The sequence below is a fragment of the Fukomys damarensis genome, unplaced genomic scaffold, assembly GCF_012274545.1.
Source record: "Fukomys damarensis isolate Sample0158 unplaced genomic scaffold, DMR_v1.0_HiC HiC_scaffold_19, whole genome shotgun sequence".
In the NCBI taxonomy this organism is placed as follows: domain Eukaryota; kingdom Metazoa; phylum Chordata; class Mammalia; order Rodentia; family Bathyergidae; genus Fukomys; species Fukomys damarensis.
Window position 1 is genome coordinate 20,984,110 of NW_022900931.1, and position 22,044 is coordinate 21,006,153.

The 22,044-nt window shown below is 39.0% G+C and overlaps 1 protein-coding gene and 1 pseudogene across 1 annotated transcript in view; one reads left to right on the forward strand and one right to left on the reverse strand.

Moving 5' to 3' along the window:
• The window catches only part of Lmntd1 (lamin tail domain containing 1), a 384,388-nt gene that overhangs the window by 27,575 nt on the left and 334,769 nt on the right, over window positions 1-22,044 (reverse strand). The window contains exons 6-7 of the mRNA XM_033766294.1: window positions 17,589-17,824; window positions 14,622-14,811 (exon numbers count right to left, since the gene is read on the reverse strand). Coding sequence (XP_033622185.1) covers window positions 14,622-14,811; window positions 17,589-17,824 — 426 coding nt within the window. The remainder of the gene's footprint in view (window positions 1-14,621; window positions 14,812-17,588; window positions 17,825-22,044) is intronic.
• On the forward strand, window positions 18,144-18,671 carry LOC104856586 (annotated as a pseudogene).

Genomic DNA, 22,044 nt, shown 5'->3' on the forward strand with positions numbered 1-22,044 from the left:
TTTACTCCTCAGCCCCTACCACCGATGTCAGCTGTAGATGCAGATGACCGGCGCCCTTCACAGTCGGGGCACTGAGTGGTAGCTCTTCAGTCTTTGTCTATGTCTCTGCAGTATTTGCTTATGGCAGATAAACCCTGTTTTACAGACTCCCTCTCCCTTGTTTTTCCTCCATCAGACTAACTGCTCCTTTTCAGATCTCTCTTCCTTTACCCATGTGTCAGATCTGACCCTAGGATTCTATCGTCAGCCTTTATTCCCAACGTTCTTTATAGAGGTGACATTGCCCACAAGAGGTGCTTCCATCATTACGCCAATGGTCACCAGAGCAGAAATCTATTACCTGGGCTTTCCCGCTGAATTTCACACTTGTAGAGCCAACAGGTCACAAGACCCCACAGGGCTTCTGAAATCATCATTCCGCCTGTCGTGAATCTGGTCCTGAAGCAGAAATCTATTCCAGTGCTGTCCATGCTGGAAACTCATGGCTCTCCTCTCCTGTACCCTTCATGCTTTACCCGTGACCAAGTCCTGTGGATTGCACGTCTTCAGCTTCTTCTCCCCACTGGAATGGTTGTTGTTTCTGTTAGGACTTCATTTCTGTGTGACACAGCCACAGCACCCCAACTGGTTTTTCCAGGTGCCTGCTCTGGTCCATTCTCCGTGTTACCAGAGAAATCTTTGTACAATCTACATCTGTCATCACCACTTCCCTGCTGGGAAAACTTCCTTCCAGGGAAAAGCATAGAAACCAGGCCCTAGTAGTCTATCAGCCTCTTTAATCTCTTTTCCCTACTTTTCTCATGTTTAAACTGAAATCACAAAAAATTCCTTGCAAGAGCATAAGTCACGCTGCTGCACAGTTTACAAACTATCCAAGTAAATGCTGTTCCTTATCTTGTTCTCCATATCCTTACCCGCGTGACAAATTTTAGCCTTAATTTCTTTCACTTGTAACCCAGATTTTATTTTCTCCTGATTACAGTGCAGTTGAATAAATTACTTTTTGGTCACCTTGTTTTCCTCTCTTGTGAGTTGCCTGCTCATATTATTTTGCTCGCTTTTCTGTCAGTGGTTTTGTATTCTTATGACCAATGTGTTGTAGGTGACCCTGAGTCCCTGGCCCCACTCTGGGCACCACCTGTAGCTGGATCACCCAGCCAGACTTGCTCTGGGGTGCCAGAACCACAACCTTGCTCCTTCCTGACCTGGGGGTGAACAAGGACAAAACGCCAAGACACTGAGTTAGCTCAACATGCAGACAACCAGGAGGCTCGTACCTTTAGCAAGCAGAGGAACCCTGAGCCCTTGGATCACCTCGCTTTTATTCACCCAAACACGGGCATAAGCAATCAAAGCAACACAAGATTTATCTGCTTTCCAATATCCATTAGAACATCACTAGTAAACAACTTAACCTCAGGTATCTTCAGTTTTCCTTAATATGAAGTCCCCCGAGTGCAGCCTTTCTCCTTTGTGCTCACAGAGGAGGCCAAGAGGTCCTAATTCTCCTCTTGTCCTGTACAATGTACAGTACTTATAGGACAGTATTTAATGCATGCACACATATTCTGCAAGGAGGGGCTTTTAATGATCTTTATAATACAGTTTAAACTAAAACTTTTACTGTGATGAAATAATTAATGCATGCACACATATTCTGCAAGGAGGGGCTTTTAACAATGTCTTTATAATACAGTTTAAACTGAAACTTTTACTGTGACAAAATTTATCAATCATCTCTTATAGTTTCTACTTTTGTGTTTTATAGAAGAACTCTTGTATTCTTCTGGTTTGGGGGTGGGGGAGTAGTACTGGGAGATGAATGCAGGGTCTTTGCACTCAGCTATCTCCCTATACCCATTTTTATTTGAGACAGAGTCCTGCTAATCTCTAAATTACTCATGCTGGGTTCAAATTTGCAGTCTTCCTGCCTCAGTCTCCTGGAGTGTGGGGTTACAGGCATGTTCCACTGTGTCTGGCTTCTTTCCATACTCTTACATCATATTTTCTTCTAAATATCTCAAGGCTACACTTCTCAGAGCCTTAATTTGTATGTCTATCATTTGTTATCCATTGATTGATTGATCTATCTTATCTATTTATCTATCTATATCTCAGATGTGCCTCCACCTGTAATGGAGTTACCAACTCCTGACAAACTCATTATAAATTGAAACTATCATAAGTTAAAAATGCACATAATACACCTAACCTACTGAACATCATAGCTTAGCAATACAGTGCACTGTAGAGCTACAGCTGTTTATCTTCATGATAAGGGGCTTCCTGGGAGCTACCACTTACTGCTCCTGCCCAGAATCACAGAGGAGTGTTAGATGGCACACTGCTGGCCCATATAAAGAACAAAATTCGAAGTGTGATTGTTATTAAATGTGTATTGTTTTTACACCATTGCAAAGTTGAAAATTTTTGAGTTAGACCATTTTAAGGGGCTGGATAGGTATATGTGCACATATGTGTGTATATGTATATGTGTGTACATGTGTTTTTCATAGAGGAAGCTAATTTTCCCAGGTATATCTATTAAGTTGTCCATAATCTCCCTACTAATTTTTTTTAATGGTACTGTGGATTAAACCCAGGGTCTCATGCATGCTGGTCAGATGTTCGACCACTGAACTGTATCCCCAGCTTTTCTTTTTTAAATTTTGAGGAAAGGTCTCTCTGAGATTCCCAGGCTGGTTTCTAACTTGCAGTCCTTCTGTTTTAACCTCCTAAGTGGCAGGGATTATATGTGTTTGCCACCATTCCCAGTTCTGTGCTGATTTCTACTGCCTTTTTTCATCATGCAGTAAGTTTCTGAATATTTTACTATTTTCTTGATCTTTTCTGTTAATCCAGCTATACATCCAAAGCCCATTCCAAGTGGTTTTAAATTTGTATATGGCTTTATATAAACTGGGTACATTTGTTGGGTACGTCGTCTTTCTTTTCCTTATTTTTCCAATACTCTGTTAGCTGCTTTTCAATGCTGCTCCTTTGTAACACACAGGATGGCTGCACGAGGGGTCCATTCCTCATCTCTGAATCCTGTGAATGTGTTATGTTACATGGAAAAAGAGACTTTGCAGATAAAATTAAAGTTAAGGATTTTTTGGGGGGGTACTGGGGATCAAAGTTATGGATTTTAAGATAGAAAGATTACCCTGAACTATTCACATAGTCTTAATCTAATCAAACAAATGTTTAAAGTTAGAGAATTGACTCCAGCTGGAATCTGAAGAGAGCTACAGCAGGACTGGATGCACTAGGGCCCACGTGCAAGGACTTGGGAGAGACCTTTGGGAGCTCAAGTGACTCCATGCTGGCAATCAGCAGGGAAATGAGGCCCCAGTCCTAAGACCACAACAACTGAATTTGGCCAACATCCTCAAAGACCTTGAAAGCAGATTCCCCACAGAGTCTTCAGATAACTGCTCAGCAGTCCGACACCTGGATTTTGACCTTGTGAGACTTATAAGAAATCAGCGGAGCCAACCCAGATGTATTTATGTATGACTTACAAAACTGTGACAATGAATGGGTGCTATTAATTTTATTTTAAATTGCTGAGTTGTTGTCAATTTTCTATGGCAGCAAAAGAAAACTAATACACACTACTGCTTGTAGAAGCAGTATGTCAGAAATATACTGTGTCCAGTGTTTCTATTTTTCTTTTAATAAACCTGCTGCTAATATTTTTGTTGCTTCATTGATAATAAGTGTCCTTTTTATCCTTTTAACATTTTCTTCACATCTTCTATTTCAGAAGTATTTTTTACCATGTACCTAGTTTGGATTTTTTTATCATACAAGAGTTAGGAGTGCTTCTTGAATCTTTAGCTTGATGTCTTTTATGAATCTAGGAAAAGACTGCCGTGAGTGAAAATTCCATCATCCATTAGTAACTACAACTATAAGCGGTTAGATTTTTAAAATCTTGCCCTGTTTGCTATGTTTGTAACCTCCTTGCTGACTATGATTCAGTCTGGATATTTTCTTCTGAGAAGTTCTAGGGCAATAATTCTCTCTTGCTATATCAAATGTACTATTATACCTAGCTACTGAAATTGTAATTTCTGTTATTAGAGTCTTTACTTCTAGAACTTGCTTGAATGTTTTTATTTTTAGACTACAGGTCTGGGTCCAAATTTTCACCTTGTTATTTAATTCTTTGAATATTTTAGTCATTGTTTTTTAAAATCCTCATCAGAGTACCATAATATCCGCATCATTCATACCCATTTCTAGTGTTTATTTTTGGTTTTGGTTTTTAGTTAACTTTTGTCTTCTATAGACATTGTTACTCTTGATTATGTGTCTGGTATCAGATTAAAAAAAAACTACAGCAATAATTTAAGGCTCTGTTTAATTTTCTGTCATTATAGAGATAACTTTTTTCTGCCAGTAGGCATTTAAATTGAAAAAAAATCACTTTACTTCAACCAGGGTATGAAATGGTATGCTGATTTGTCCTGAATGCAGACTTACTATTGGATGTATGCTTTGACTTTCTAACTGAATTGTTCACTTCTGAGCAATTTATATAGACTTTTTTTCTTTTTCTGTGTTGTCATTATGGTTCTTACCAAATTATTGATGTAACATTTTAAATATCTTTGATATCCCTGAAATTCTACTATGGCATCTTCACTTACTGTTCTGCTCTAACTGAATTCTCTGTTGGATGTTTCTGTTTCATGACAGAAAACATTTTTGTTTTTTAAACTTTGTTTCTTCCCACAGAGATAATTACTATTTAATTTTTGTTTTTAAATGGATAATACCCTAGAACAGCCGGTTATCCCTTTGTTGTCACTGGCTGTTTTGAATACTGATTGCTGCTTTTCAAAAATTTTCATTGGTTAAGTGAACTCTTTATTCATTTATCTTTTTTGCTTTATGCACATTAGTAGCATACATTTGCTTTTCTAAAGGGATACAAAACATTGACCATATCAGGGCACTTCATTTGCCTTCCCTTTTGATATAAACCTAAAGCTACAGGAAAACACTTCACACAATACATGGAAATTAACAAAGGCAAGCTGTTAATCTGTTATCACACAGCCTTTAGCAGTTATCTTTCTCTTTTCCCTGAGTGCCCTCTCATTTATCTGTACTAGGGAGCGACTCTGCTTATAATTTGTGATTGGCTAAGGGTGGTTCCAATCATCCATGACACAGACTTGATTTGTAAAGTTTTAAAAGACACAAGGCTATGTCATTTTTTAAAAATCACTTTTCCATTAGACTAAGAGAACAATACAAAAAACAAAAAACAAAACGAATCGAAGAGTTGCTTTTTCAAAAGAATAAATAAAACTAACAAACCCTTAGCCGACCTTATCAGAAAAAGGAAAGAAAAGGCTCAAATCAATGCAATTGGGAATGGAAAAAGGTGAAGTCACAACAGATCCAGCAGAATTCCAAAGGGTCATCAATACCTACTTTGAGAAGCTGTATTAGAACAAAATGGAAAACACAGAAGAAATGGACAGATTTCTAGATACAAATGAATCACCAAAGTTGAACAAAGAAGATATAAAAATTTTAAACACTGCAATTACAATCAGTGAAATTGAAAATGTAATTAAAAATTTACCAACAAAGAAAAGCCCAGGTTCTGATGGATTCACTGCTGAATTCTACAAAATATTTAGAGAAGAACTACAGCCAATACTCTTTAAACTTTTCATTGAAATTGGAAGGGAAGCAATACTTTCAAATTCATTCCTGGAAGCAAGTGTTACTTTGATTCCAAAACCAGGGAAAGACCCAACCAAAAAATAGAACTACAGGCCAATCTCTCTAATGACAATAGATGCAAAAATCCTCAATAAGATACAGGTAAAGAGAATACAGAAGATCATCAAGAAGATCATATACCCTGACCAAGTGGATTTATCCCAGAGATGGAAGGATGGTTCAACTTACATAAATCAGTAAATGCAATACATTATACTAATGGAGTCAAGGAAAAACACATATGCAGAAAAAGCATTCAACAAAATTCAAAACCTATTCGTGATAAAAACCCTGCAGAAAATTGGAATAGATGGTCTTTATCTCAACCTAACAAAGGCGATCTATGAAAAAGCAACAGCCAATATCATACTATATCATCAAAAACTGAAAATTTCACGCTAAAATCAGGAACAAGACACTATCACCACTCCTGTTCAATATAGTTCTAGAAACATTAGCCACAGCAATTAGACAAGACAAAGAAATGAAAGCAATAAAGATAGGAAAGGAAGAAGTGAAACTGTCATTATTTGCTGATGATACGGTACTCTACCTAGAAGACCCAAAAAACTCTGCCAAAAGACTTCCAGACTTAATTGACAAATTCAGTAGAGTAACTGGATACAAGGTCAACACTCAGAAATCAATAGCCTTCTTGTAAATAAAAAACAGACTCACTGAGAGAGAAATTAGGGAAACAATTCCATTCACAATAACATCCAAAAAAATGAAATATCTAGGAGTCAATCTAATGAAGGAGACAAAAGACCTCTACACTGAAAACTACAGCACTCTGAAGAGAAAGAAGAGGATATAAGAAAATGGAAAGACATCCCTTGCTCCTGAGTAGGAAGAACCAATATAGTGAAAATGGCCATACTTCCCAAACTGCTATACAAATTCAATGCAAACCTGATTGAAATCCCACAGTATATTTCACTGAACTAGAGAAAACAATTCAAAAATTCATTTGGAATCAGAAGAGACCTAGAATAGCAAAAGCCACTCTAGGCAATAGAGACATGGCAGGGGTATAACAGTCCTCAACTTGAAACTACTACAAAGCCACTGTGTTAAAAACAGCATGATACTGGCAAAGAAACAGACCCAACGGTCAGTGGAATAGATTGTAAGATGCAGAAACAACACCAGATATACTCAGCTATCTCATCTTTGACAAAGGAGCCAACCATCCTCACTGGAGGAAGGATAGCCTCTTTAATAAATAGTGCTGGAAAAATTGGATTTTAACTTGCCAAAGATTAAAACTATACCCCTATCTTTCACCATGCACTAAATTAAAATCCAAGTGGGTTAAAGGTCTAAATATTAAAACAAAAACACTAAACTTGTTGGGAGATAAGCTGGGTAGAACTCTTGAAGACATTGGCATAGGAAAAGTCTTTACGAACAAATTCTCAGAAGCATGGGAACTAACACAAAGAATCAACAACTGGGATCTCGTCATTTTTAAAAGCTTCTGCACTTCAAGAGAAACCACCAACAGAGCTAAGAGACTACCTACAATGCGGGAAAAAATTTTTACCAGCTGTTTCTTAGACAAAGGTCTATTATCTAGACTATATAAAGAACTAAAAAATAAAAATCAGGTCCCCCAAATATAAAGATCCAATTCAAAAATGGGCATCTGAAGTGAACAGACATTTCTCAGACAAACAAGGAAAAGCAGCAAATAAACATATGAAAAAATGTTTATCACTGGTCATTTGAGAGATGTAGATGAAAACAACACTGAGATTCCATATTACCCCAGAAAGAATGGCCGCTATTCAAGAAATCAACCAATAACAAATGCTGGCAGGGTTTTGGGGAGAAAGGAACCCTTTGTCATTGTTGGTGGGAGTGAAGACTGGTGCCACCACTGTGGAAATCAATATGAAGATACCCCACAGAACTAGGATTACACGTCCCATTTAACCCAGCTATTCCCCTGCTGGGTATCTTCCCAAAAGAATTACAAGAATCATATCACAGTGATATATGCTCACCCATATTTATAGCAGCACAGTTTGTAATAGCTAAAACTTGGAAACAGCCCGATTGCCCATCAACTGGTGACTAGAAAAAGAAGATGTGTTTTTTAAAAATAAAATGGAGTACTTAAAAAAAAAAAAAAAAAGCCGGGCATGGTGGTGCATGCTGGTAATCCCAGCACTCGGGAGGCTGAGCCAGGAGGATCGCTGTGAGTTCAAGACCAGACTGGGCTACATAGTGAGTTCCAGGTCAGTCTCAAGGACATAGTGAGACCCTGTCTCAAACAAACAAACAAACAAACAAAAAGAATAAAATGGAGTACTATTCAGTCATAAAGAATGAGAAACTAGAGGGCCAGGGATTTGGCTCAGTGGTTCTGCTGCCTGCCTCACAAGCACAAGGGCCCGAGTTAGATCCCTGGTACTAAAAAGAACGAAAGAAAGAAAGAAAAAAAATGAGAAACTAGAGATATTTATAGCTAAATGGAAGCACACTGAGGCAATATGCTTAAGTGAAATAAATAGACACACGTGTAAACACTGAACAGTTTCTCTGGTGTGATAAGCTAAAAGTGTAAATAAGGGTCAAAATGTATCAATGATATTTTGTAATAGGAAGAAAAGGTCTAAAGGTATTGGGCAAATGGAAGGGGTAGGAGATAGGTAAAAAGGGAATAGAAAAAAATAAGAGAAAAGGAAAAAAATGGAAACAAAGGTTTTGTAAATAAGGAAGGAGGAGGGGGGAAGGGAGGCTAGCAGGCTGGGGAAAAATAAGAACCAAGATACGTCATGTAAATTACAAGATCCCAGTGATGAATGTAACGGTATTGTATAGCTAAAATGTACCATTAAAGATTCAGGTTCTAATTTAAAAAATCACATTCCATCGTGTTATTTAAGCACTGATTTATATACTTCTTGGGTTCTCCTTGATTGCAACATGCTATTTATCTGCTTTCAAGTTTCTGTTACTCTGCAATTTGATAAAATTATCTTTAAAGCTGCAGTTCTTCCAACCTGTGTCCAATGGGTAGCATTGGCTGATGAAGGGGTGCAGTATTCAGGATTCCTTAAATTTTTAATGTATGGATGTGGGAAGACTCAGGGAAGTTGATTTAGCTCAAGGGTACTGCTGGTATAAGCGAGAAGAGCTGAAAGTTGTAATGGTAGGTTTTTAATAAAACAGAAATAAGTCTGTACACCACCGCCACCATGTTCTAAATCATTCAAAGGAAAAATAGATAGCCTGCATCTGGATAAGAATTCTTTGGGAATATGAGATTTGCAAACTCAGGGGTTATTTTGATGTGAGGTGATCATGCAGTTATCATTATCTTGGTAAGACTTGTGTCAGTCCAGAATTTACTACCATTCTGACTCTAGACTTGGAGAACTCAGATTTTCTTGGGATTAGAGATTCAGGACAGATGGGAAGGTAGCCTTCTGAACATAATTTGATCACTCCTGAGGCAAGAACAAAAGAACTAAATTTAAAGCCAAGGTGAGGTCTTGGATATAGCGAGTGCATATGCATAACTAGTGAAAATTCTAATGACATCTCTACCTTATTTACTGCTTGCCTCCAAGCCTCCCTTTTCCCCTGTCTATTGGCAGATATGAAATAGATCCTGAGAGATGGTGGTGGTAGCAGAAAAGAAAAACAGCTTCCATTTTTGGACAAGAGAGAATAATGGGAACTCTTACCCCCCAAAACAACAAAAGTCCCGAAGTAAAAATATTCGATAATGTTTCTGAAGCTATGAGGCATTGATCAATGAAAAATAGTGATGCCTGAGAGGGAACAAATGGGATGAGCCTTAAAGTTTTTCCATATTATTTCTTGAGAGAATTATTTCTAGGCTGCATCCCAAGAAGGGATATTGGAAAAAGCCTAGTGGATTCTCCGACTGGAGGAGGTATCGCTGCTACCCGGGGAGACCAAGGTAGTTAGGCACCACAGGCAAAGTACCAGACAGGATTGCTGTGCAAAGAGAGGTCTGGAAATGTTCAGCCTCCTTTGAGAAAGGGAGGATTCATCAGCACATGCATTTGAGTGCTTTTTCTAAGACTGGAGAAAAAAACATTTGAAATGATTAGAAGGGACAGGACTGCCACAGGGTCAGGAAGAAGGCTGGCTTTCACCCGGTGGAGTGAAAAACTTCATAATTCCTGGGGCACTGAAACAGTACTTGAAGGGGTCTTGGCTCGGTAGGGGGGATAATTATCCTTGGACCAGCCTTCGCCATGCTTCTGCCTAACATTTTAAAAGGAAGTTTCCAAAAGTTAAAACTCTGTCTGAGTAACTTCATTATGCCCTAGAACACAGCTCAGGAATTTTATAGGAATGTGAAAGTATTACTGCTTCCAAACAAGGTAAAATTTACAATTTTTGGCAGCTAATAAAAAATGAAGAGGAATATAAATCAGCTGGAAAATACAACCCATATTACAAAGAAAAAATAAAAACTGATCTAGGATGGACATACGTATTAGAAATAGTAAAAAAATAAAAAAAAATCTTTGAAATTATATTTGAAAATTCAGAATGCTACAGGAAAGGATTAAAAAGAGAATATAGAGAAATGGCTAAGATAAAAAATACAGTATATCAGATGGTATTAACAGAAGAGTAGTGACTGTAGATGATAAGATTAGTGAACCTGAAGTCTGACTATTAAACATGATACATCAACTTGAATGGATTGAGAAAGCCTAGCAGTGTAAAGCAGAGTTCTGGGTGTGTCTGGGAATGACTGACACGCATGCCAGCAACTGAGGGGGGAAGGTCCGTCCTGGATGTGGGTGGCACCGACCAACAGGCTTGTGGCAAGGGTAGAATAAAAAGGGAAAGAAGGGTTTTGCCCATTTCTGAAGAGCTCTCATCCTCACCATCGCCTTTGGACACTGGACTCTAGTTCCTTCAGCCTTCCGGTGTAGACTTACACCCTTGCCTCTATAGTAAGCTTCCAAGCCTTTGAACCTGGACTGGTGCTGCATCCTTGAGTTTTCCTGCTGTGAAGCTTCCATCTTCTTGGGCTGAGCAGCTACTGGACTCTTTTGCTTTTCAGCAGGCAAATGATGATTGTGAATTCTTCTGCCTCTGATCCTGTAACTCTACCTAATAAATTCCCTTCCCAACTACACATATATTTCTTATTGATTCTATTCCTCTAAATATGAGATTGATCATGTTCAGGGTATGGGGGTAGACTCTGTTCCAAATGAACCCTAACTAATATAAAGGCATAGTAACAAAATATCCAAAAAGAAACACAGAGAAAAATTCTAAGAAAGAAAGAAAAAAACGGCATTAGAAAAGTGCAGTACAATTTCAAGTGGCCTAGTATGAGTGTTGTTGGAGTCCCTTGTAGGGGAGAGCAAAAAATATTTGAAAAGATAATGGCTAATTTTTTTTCAAATTTAGTCTGTAAATCTACATATCAAAGAAGCTTAAGAACCCCAAGTTTAAGAAATATGAATAAAACGACACGAAGACACATCATAATCAAATCTCCCAAGCCAGCAATAAAGAGAACATTTTAAAGCCCACAATGGAGAAAAGGAGGCATGTTTAAAGCAGAGAAACAAATACATAATAATGACAGCAATTTTTTTAAAGAAACAATGTAGACTGTAAGATGGTAGAGCAACACCTTAAAGTACTGAAGAAAAAAACCATCAACACAGGATTCTTTACCCATGGAAAATGTCTTCTTTAAACAAAGATAAAATCAAGAGTGTTTTTGTTTTTTTTTGGCATACAAAAGCTGAGGAAACAATTTACTATAAGCAGACCCACAGTGCAATAAATATTAAAGGAAATTCTTTACAGATGGTAGGATAATAATCCTGGACAGAAAGACACAATTCAGACATGAGAAGAAGAAGAAAAAAGCACCCATACATATCAGTGTAAATATACTGTATAAGACTTTTTATCATTACATTTTATTTAAAGAATTGACTAGTGCCAGGGATGTAGCTCAGTGGCACCTTGCCTGCCTGGTAAGCACAGGGTCCTGAGTTCGATCCCCAGTACCACAAAAATTTTTTTTGAGTAAACAAAATGACAGTGTAGTATATAGTTTATATTACATTTTATATCACATGTAGAAGAAAATGTATGACAAAGGTCAGGCCGAGAAAAATAAAAGTATACTATTATAAGGTTTGTATTCCCAAGAGGATTGGATCATGGATTCAAGATTTAGCACATAAAACTGAAATCAACTATGAAAATATTAATTATGGCTAGTTACTCAACAAAAGAAAGAAATGAAATTAATAAAAATTCTCAATTAATTCAAAACAAGACATAAAGCAGAGAAAAATAGAACACAAAAGAATTGGAACAAAAATAAAAATAACAAGATGGTAGATTTAATCATAACTGTATTAATAGTCACTTAAGTATAAATGAATAAATGCCTAAATTGAAAGATGGGGATTGTCAGATTGGCTAAAGTAGCAAGCCCTGACTATATGCAATTTATAAAACATGTCTTCTAGGGCTGGGTTTTAGCTCAGTGGTTCCGCTGCCTGCCTGCCTTGCAAGCACAAGAACTTGAGTTCAATCCCTGGTACCAAAAAAAAAAAATTATAAAACATGTATTCTAAGTAAGAATGTATAGTTTTAGAAGTAAACAGATAGGAAAACATATACCATGCTAATCAGTACAAAGAAACCGGCAGTGGTATATTAATATTTGGTCAAATAGACTCCAGAGCAAAGAATAATGTCAGGGACGAAGTCATTCCATAAGGCTACAAGGTTGAATTCATAAGGAAGATACAGTTAGGGTTCTTAAATGTTTTGGAGGCTCATAACAAAGCTTCAAAACATGAAACAAAACTGAATTGCAGAAAAGAAATGAACAGATCCACAGTTGTAGCATATTTTAATACTCCCTCTCAGTTACTGATAGAAGTAGAAAGAAGAAAAGCAAAAGACACCTGCATAACATTTATAAAGCACATCAGTCAGCAGCAGCAGAATACGCGTTCTTTTCAAGTACACCCTGAGCTTTTATCAAAAAGATCAGTATCCTGAATATTAAACAAATTTCCACAAATTTAAAAGGATTCAAGTTATACAAAGGATATTATTCTAGAAAAAGGAGAGAATGCATTCTGTATTATTCCATGAAATGAGCATTACTCTGACAGCAATGCAGACAAATACATTACGGGAAAAGAAAATACAGAGCAATATTTTTACAAATTTAGACACAAAAGCTTGAGACAAAATTTTAGCATGTTGAATTCAACAATATATGAAAAGAATATACATTACCCAAATGAGGTTTATTTTAAGAATGCAGTTAGTTGCTTTAAGATTGGAAAAGAAAAATCAGTCGTTTTTTTTTGAGGCAGGATCTCACTGTGTAGTTGAGACTGACCTGGAACTCACTAAGAAAAATCATTGTCTTTATAGTAGATGCACAAAAAGTATCTGACAAAAATCCAACATCCATGTGTAAAATACTCATGAAAAGTTCTGGATCACAGTTGTATCATCTCATTTGTGAAAATATTCTCATTGTTTTCCATTGCCCAAAGTGAGGTCCAAATCCCTCAATCTGGCATTCAAGGCTCACTGTGATCTCTCTTCTACCCTGTTACACCTCCTCAGGCACTGCTTAAGAGTCACATTGCACAAGGATTGCTTTGTACTTGTTCCTTAGCTTTTCTGCCTCGCCCATTTTGCTCTTGTTTTGCTCTAGGCAAATGGTTCTCAACATTGGCTGTGCCTTAAAATCGCCATGGGATTACAAAAACAAATAAACAAGCAATAGATGCCCAATTCTACCATCAGACATTCTGACTCAGTGTCAGGTAGAGTCAGGACATTAAAAGCACTCCCCCCTCCGTGATTCTATTGGGTGTTGAAAACCAATGATTTAGATATTCTCAGTTTCCAAATTTGCATATCCCAAGGTCACTCCCCTTTCACAGCCCACTCTAAATAGTCACTCCTTCACAAAATCTTCCCAGATCACTGCAGGCAGAAAGCAAGTTCTCTGAATGTTGTGGTATCTTATTCTCCTCTCAAGGGTCACCTGTAGGTCTTCACTGATCTGACTGTATGTTCTTAATATCATATTTATAGATTAGTAATTTTTTTGCTTTAACTAGTTCATAATTTTAAACATGGTAGGTACTTAATGAACAATTTGACGAAGTGTTTTGAGACAGTGGAGCAAACACAGGTTTTCTTGATTCCCAGTTAAATGGCAGTAGGGCATGAGTGATTGGTTTTAGGGGCACGACATAAGAGAAGACATTTTTCTTTATATCTGACACTTTACCAAGCAACTTCTTTTAGCTCTCTAGCATCTAATGCCAGCATGTGTTTATTACTAACATTTCTATCTATTCTTCATGTAATAAATAAAGAAGAGTTAAGTAAATGACTAGACAAGACGGCTCTTTTAAAGTCCTAATATCAACTTTCTTTCCAATTTTTTTTTTTTTGCCACAGATGCAACACAACAATAATAAAAGGTGAATGAGAAAAAAAATTTGTACCCCTTCTTCTGTTTTAAATTCAAGGGCCTATTAGAAGAAAAAGTTGTTAAGTCCATTTGCATGATTCACCCACAATAAGAGAGGTTCTTGAATATTTGAGCTGGCTCTATTTGTAGATATTATATAGCAGTATTTCCTCTGGCAATTTTGAAGAATTCACATTTTCATTTAGTTCTCTAGCAAGTTGTATCAGTTGCCTTTAATTGCTCAGAACAATAAGCAGTTATATTTTACGAAAATGCTTAGGGTTTAAGATGAAACAGATGTAACAACAGATCAGGACTTAGTTTTCTGTTAACTTACTGGTCTGACCCAGTAGGAGATACTAAATAATTCAAATAGAGTGTTTACCTGGATGTAGATTTACCAACTTCTTCAAGAATTGTAGAGAAGTGTTTGTAAGGATCCTTGGCATAGCCTGAGGGTGAAGTAAGTTTCTTGGAATCACCAAACAAAGAGAGGAAATAATCCTCTCCATCTCCAGACACAGGTAACTCATAGTCAAGGGTCAGGTTCTTTGAAAGTAATGAGCAGCTGTTTCCTTTCGAAGAATTTAAAGAGGGAGGCAAACAAGAGATGACAATAAATATGCAAACATTAAAAGAACCCTGAGTTATTCTCTTTACTCCCTGCTTCTACAAAACTATATTTCTTTGTATATTTTACTGTCTCTGTCAAACTCAGTGAGAGGTCATAATGAAAGCCTCTAAAATAACCAGTGAGTATTTTTAATGGCATTATCAATTCTTAGTGATTATTCGCAAATCTTAAACTATCAATTATATTATTAGCTTGACTATTCAGTGATTATTTAGAAGTAATACCTAAGTGATTAGTATTACTTGCATAAAGACTAAGTGATTATTTAGTTGTGCTGTAATATCAATTGCATTATTAGCAACATCACTAGTTAAGACTATTTGGTAGTTTTTGAATAGGCAAAATATTTGAGTCTGCCAAATTTGGGGAACTTCTATGTAATATAGCCTTATTGCATGTCAGACTTACTCCTCAAATTATGATCCGTAACTGCAAGCCTCTCTCTATCAACTAACATATGTACTTTATTAGGAAGATAAAGTAAGGTGTGATTAGATTCTATAAGCCTCGAGGAGTTTGCTACTGTGAATTTTCACTATTCAGATCAAATTATGAAATAGGCTTCCTGGTTTTGCACATGAAACCACACTGAATGAGTGCAGTAATGTGGCAGCCAAGAGCAAAGCTCAACGACAGAGGTACATCGTGGGGAAGTGGAAGAAACTACATGCCCCGGATGGAGGCAGGTCCGCAGTTGTATCCCAGCTTCACTGCTCACCAAGCCAAATGACTTAAACTTCCCATGTTTCAATTTTCCTGAGCATAAAATAAGGACAGTGCTACCTTGTGGACTTGAGGACTGGAGATAACACAGGTAAGTGTTTAGCATTTAGCTATTACCCAAAACACGACAGCTAAAAGTTCTCAAAGGATTTAGACAATCTAGACTTTGCTTTAGATTCTTATATCTTTATCAAGGGCAAAGCAAGGAGAAGAATTTAAAGGTATTAAAAAATGATAAATTTCTTTTCTTTTTTTTTGTGTGTGGTTGTTTTGGTGCTGGGAATTGAATCTAGAATCTTAAGCATACCAAGGTACATGTTCTACAACTGAGCTACACCCTCAGCTAATAGTTATGAAAAAGACTCTAAAAAAAAAAAACATTTAAAATTGAATTTGTTCCCAGTCAAGAAAGTTTCTACTTAATCCTTAAATCCCTTTTGGGAAGGATAACGTATGGGATCCTTGTAACAGCTCATCCCGAGTGATGAAAGTCTTGGAGTTCCAAAGGAAAAGAAAGATTAATTTTTTTCTCCCAGCTTTTATTTCACCTAGAACAACAGAGGGATGAACCAAATGGAACAAATCTCAATGGGCCCAGGCATCTTTCTGTAGACGTACAATCTACACCAACGGAAGAAGATGAAATCTCAATGCATCTCTTGCCTTGCAAAGGGAAGTCATGAAATTTTGCTTATTGCACACTGTTAAGAGTTGTTACAGTTTAACTCACATATAGTACATATGCTATGAATATTTATACATATATCTCTATATATCATGTATATGCGTATATTCTTACATATATATGGATATGTGTGGTTGTGTGTGTGTGTGATGGGAAATCTTCCTTTCCTAAGTCTAAAATTTGTATTTGCATTTTTAAGCATATGGATTCTGGTTATTGCTAGCGTAAACCTAGAAGGCTTCTTAAAAAATTTATCTTAGTCATACAAATGTGGAACATATGGAATATGACCATAATGGCAACAAGATAAAACTGGTATGACCCTATGTCGAAGGTCTAAGACAATTCCAGAAGCAAAGTGAAATATAGTTGAGAAGCAGCCAGACCATAACTGTCCACAAAATGGCAGAGGCAATGGACGCACCAGATATTCGTGGGAGTGTTTGTAGTAGCAGTCTGAAACCTGTCAGCTGATCACTAATTGAAATACAGCTTTCAAATCTAAATAATTCTAACATTCACAATCAATTTTTATTGCATACTTATTATGTGCTAGATTACATGGTAGGCCATCTTTATATTTATCTTACCTAACTCTTACAATAATCCTGTGAATGGGGATTAATCCCCATTTGTGGATGTGGAAAAGGGGACCCTGTGCCTTGTATTGTAGAAGGTAGAAAAACAATTGATTCTGTGTTTCCAGGGACAGTGATGTTCCTGCAAATCATGGAAATTCTCTAAACCTGGTGAAGAACAGGCCCCTTAAACTGTGGGGATTGCTGAGTGCCATGCTGAAAAATCCAAACTTTTCTTCTTGAAATCAGTGTATTATTCACATTTTCCTCTCCTTTAAGTTCTCTTTATTGCTTTTTTCTCTCTATCATTTTATTACCTATTTTATATTTCTGCTCTTTCTTATCTATTTCTTACTTGATCTGTAAGTCTCCTAAAGGCACCAAGTATTCAATATGTTGCTTAATTTTCCTGGCAGCCTTCTAATAATCTGCACTGGAAATTTTAATTCTCCAGTAACTATAGAGCATGCTAGCAGTCAGTCCACAAAAAGTCATAACTCCACACATATTAATCATGGTTTAATATCTTTGAACACGTTTTTATAAGGCCTCAACTTAAGACTACAGGTCTGGTATCGATGGCAACAGAAAAGTTATTCTGCACATGGCTTTGAGAAGTTAGCATCATTGCAGACAAATAATAAAACATCATTCTGGCTGTGAGGCACATGAAGAATTTATTCAAACACATGCTTAAAAATAGTCCAAGTATTCGATACATATTTTGTTTACCGAGACGGTTGTCTGTTCGGGAAGAGCTCATGAAAGTAGATTTTGAAGCCAGTGGTGCCATTGTGGATACAGTTGCTCTGCTAAACTGAGGACTGGACAGATAGTAGCCAAGAGACAGGTCAGAGGATAACGACTGTGACAATGGCAGTGATGTGGTGTGCGAGTCTGTCTTCGTGGAGAAAAAATGCACTGAAGATAGATGTCTCATCGGGGGAGCTCTGAGTTTATGTTCTTTCCTGTGTACACAATGAGAATAAACAAAGAAAGTCAAAGTGGCCATGAAGTCCCTCCGCGGCCGCCTTGGTTTGACTAGGCGCGTCATCACCATGGAGAGGGCGTGGGCGGACTGGAGTCATCTGCAGAGATCTAAGCTGACCCTTTTTCGTCAAAGTCAGCAGTGGCACTGGTGGGATCGTGAGGTGGGTAACCCCGAGACCCTCGCGTTGCTGTGCCAGGGCTCAGAGGCTGTGATTTCTCTAAAGATCCAGCACAGCCCATTTCTCTCCTGGAGGAGAAACCACTGACTGCCTTGATGACATCGCTCATGCGTGACTTCCCAACCAGTCCCTGCAGCTCTCGGTCAGCGGCCTCTGCCAGATCACCAGAAGCCTGTATGTCAGCTGTGGGGCAGCTGCCAACAGTAAGCGCCTACTGTCCAGCAACCAGATCATCACAGTCATCGATGTCTCAGTGGAGGTAGTGAAGCCCTTCTATGAGAACATCCAGTACATGCAAGTACCTGTGGCTGATGCACCTAGACCTCTTTGACCCCGTTGCCGACCACATCCATTTGTGGAGATGAAAGAGGGCCGCACACTGCTGCATTGTGCTGCTGGCTGGGTCGCTCAGCTGCCCCGTGTCTTGCCTACCTCATGAAGTACCATGCCGTGTCCCTGCTGGATGGCCACACATGGGGCCAAGTCCTGCCAGCCCATCATCCGACCCGACACTGGCTTTTGGGAGCAGCTCGTCCGCTATGAGTTCCAGCTATTTGGCAAGAATACCGTACCCATGGTTCCTTCCTCAGTTGGGGTGATCCCGGACATCGATGACAAGGAGGTTCACTTGATAATTTCACTGTGAGCCACCCCGCCAACCCCCTTACTGGGATCAGCAGTACAGATCTGCTGTTGGTTCTTTTCCAAGATCTGAACATTGTACTTTTGCTGATGCAAGAACAAACTAGATGGTGCCTTTCATAAGGGCAAGAAAAAGGAAAGGCTGCTGCAGCTTTTAACCTTGGAATTCAAATCTTTAAATACTAAACTCACTAATTGTAAGTGAAGATACGTTTTCTACCCTGTGAGGGGTGAACAGTGACTACTGACCAGAGGTGGGGTGAAACGAGTGATACCTTGGATGAAGAGACCAGAGCCCAGCGCACAGAGCAGCCCTGGGCTCCCGCAGCTCACCCCAGACTGTCAGCCCACACAGGGCTGCCGCATTTCCACCTCACGCCTTCAGAGCCTTAGCCTCATGGTGCTTTACCCTGAGCTTCTCAGGGTAGGTGCCAGTCTACAGGGTAAACGGCTTCCAGCCATTCCCCGGAACCCTGGGGGCCTTGGGTGACTTCACACCCACCTTTAGCACATTGGCCCCACTCTAGTTTTCTAGACTGGACATAGTTGTCAAAATATTCCACTGCATAAAATTCAGAAAAACATTTTTTCTGAGTGATATTGTATGGGACAAGGTCTTAATGAGGCAATGGCAGTCCTCTGCCAGCCTTTGAGGAAGGAAGTTGTTAATTTCCTTCTTTGGGGTTCATAAGGAAAGTAGACCTGACATCAGGCCTTGGCTGGAAAGGTTGGAGGTGCAGACTGTGACCTAGCTCCGTCACCTCCTGTCCTTGACCTTGTGCCTCTGGGAGCCCTGAAAGTCCACCTCTGTGAAGACAGGACAATTCCATAGCACCACGCCTAGCACATGATGTGTGCTTAGTGTAAAGGACAGCTTTTGTCCTGAGTGGTATTCTGTTTGGCCCTGTCACTCCAAGCTTAACACAGTTATCCTCGTGAAGACACATCTCCTATCTGTGCACAACCTTTTATTGTTTACAGAGTATTCTTCCAGAAAGCCACCCTCTATGAGAAAAGCATGGTTTCAGTCCTACCTCCAAAGAGTCCTAGGGCCGGGGATTTAGCTCAGTGTGTCCTGCCTGCCCTGCAAGTGCAAGGTCCTGAGTTTGATCCCCAGTACCCCCAAAAAATATTACAAATTACAACAATTTCTCATGATGCGGCTCATGAAAATGTTTTCCATTTTATTATGGCATACTGATATCCTTCCCAGTTCCTCCAAAAAATGTGTGAGAGTGTGTGTGTGTGTGTGTGTGTGTGTGTGTGTGTGTGTGTGTGTGTGTTTAAATTGTGGGCAGATCCTGGGGAGCAGCTGTGTGGACCAGAGCAGCATGACCACAGGGAGAATCCAGCCAGGGCTCCGCCCCAACCCCAGAGGCTTGGGGAAACCCACCCAAGCCAAAGTCCGCCCAGAAAAGAGCTGCACAGGTGCACAAGCTTCAACCAGAGGCCCAGCCCATAGCACTGCTGAGTGCACACAGACCCTGGGGAGCAGTGTGTGGTCCAGAGCGGTGGAGCTGCAGGCAGATTCCAGCCAGGGCTCTGCTCCAACCCCAGTGGCTCGGGCATTCAAGACACAACCAAGGGCCTGCCTGGAAAAGAGCTACACAGGCACACAAGCAACAGCCGGAGGTTTACCCGATACCAACAGTGTGAAGAGACAACCCACAATGTGGGAAAACATTTTCATCTGCTGTTCCTCAGACAAAGGTCTACTGTCTAGAATATAGAAAGAACTTATAAAAAATCAGACCTCCCAAATTTAAAGCCCCAACCTAAAAACGGGCATCTGAAATGAACAGACATTTCTCAAAGAAGTAGAAATAGCAAATAAACATATAAAAAGATGTTCAACATCTCTGGTGATTGGAGAGATTCTGCCTCACCCCAGAAAGAATGGCTGCTATCATGAAATCAACGAGTAACAGATGCTGGTAGGGCTTGTGGGGAAAGAACACTGCTGCACTGTTGGTGGGAGGGCAGACTGGTGCAGCCACTGTGGAAATCAATATGGAGACACCTCAAAGAACTAGGATTGAAAGTCCCATTTGACCCAGCTATCCTCCTGCTCTGTGTCTTCCCCAAAGAATTAAAAGGATCGTACCACTGCAATATGTGTGCATTCACAATATTTGTGCATTCAGCACAATTTGTAATTGCTAAAACTTGGAAGCAGCCCAATTGCCCATCAACAGGAGACTGGATAAAAGCAATGTGTGTGTTTTTAAAAATAAAATGGAGTCTACTTAGCCTTTAAACATGAGAAATCAGAGACATTTATAGCTGGCTAAATGGATGCACCTTGAGGTGATACACTTAAGTGAAATAACTAGGACATGCATGTATAAATACCAAACTGTTTCTCTAGTTTGAGAAACTGAAAGTATAAATAAGGACTAAAAGGCATAATAGATAATGTGAACTAGGAAGAAAAGGTGCAAAGGGGAAGGGGAAGTGGGCGGGGTGGGGTGGGCAGAAAGAAAGAAGGGCATGGAATTAATATGAGAAAAAAGAAATGGAAACAAAATCTTTGTGGAGAGGGAGGGAGGGGTTAAAGGGAAGGCAGGAAAATGGGGAGAACGTGAAAACCCAGATGGACTATGGAAAGGTGCAAATTTCCAATGATGAATGGAATTATATTGTATGCCTTAAAGGTACCAATAAAATCAATTTAATAACAGAAATTGTGAACAGTTTCCAGAGGTCCCAAACCCTTCATCACTGAAAAACTGAGCAAATCATGAGTTCATTGATCGTCCCTTTTGGGGGCTGCATATCTATCCACTGAAGTCAGGAGTGAAATATTTTGCTTCTGTGGATCATCTCTGTTTTGATCTATTTCCCATGGCACTACGAAGCGTTTGTGCCAGCCTGTAGTGGGGTTGTTTTTGTTTAGTTTCTATGGCAGACGAGGGTCTGCAGCTCCCTTGTCCACTGCGTCGCAGATGTTGTGCTCACTATGTTTACCAAGAGGTCTTTGCGATCATTTTTGTTCTCCTTGTGGAAGTTCCTGCAGTAGAAATCTTATAGCTGGAGAGCTTTCTAATAAAAATGAGACTCCTCTAAATATATCTCTCAAAAGTCACAGCCATCTTACACAGATTTTTAATGAAATTAAATGACAATGGCTTTGGAAGCTGCATTTTTATCAGCAAAATGCTAGGCTTGGGCACCCGCCATTCAGCTGATAACTCCCAGGGTTCAGTTTTGTCAGAAAAGTTCTAACCCTTGAAGATGTGCTCTTTAGTACGCTGTGAAGAGAGTGGGAAAGAGACTACAGAGACAGACTGTCGAATTATAAACATAATCTCCATCCAACCCAACAGGATCCTATGACGACTTCTCCCGCTCATTGTGTAGAACAAGCAGGGAAAGTG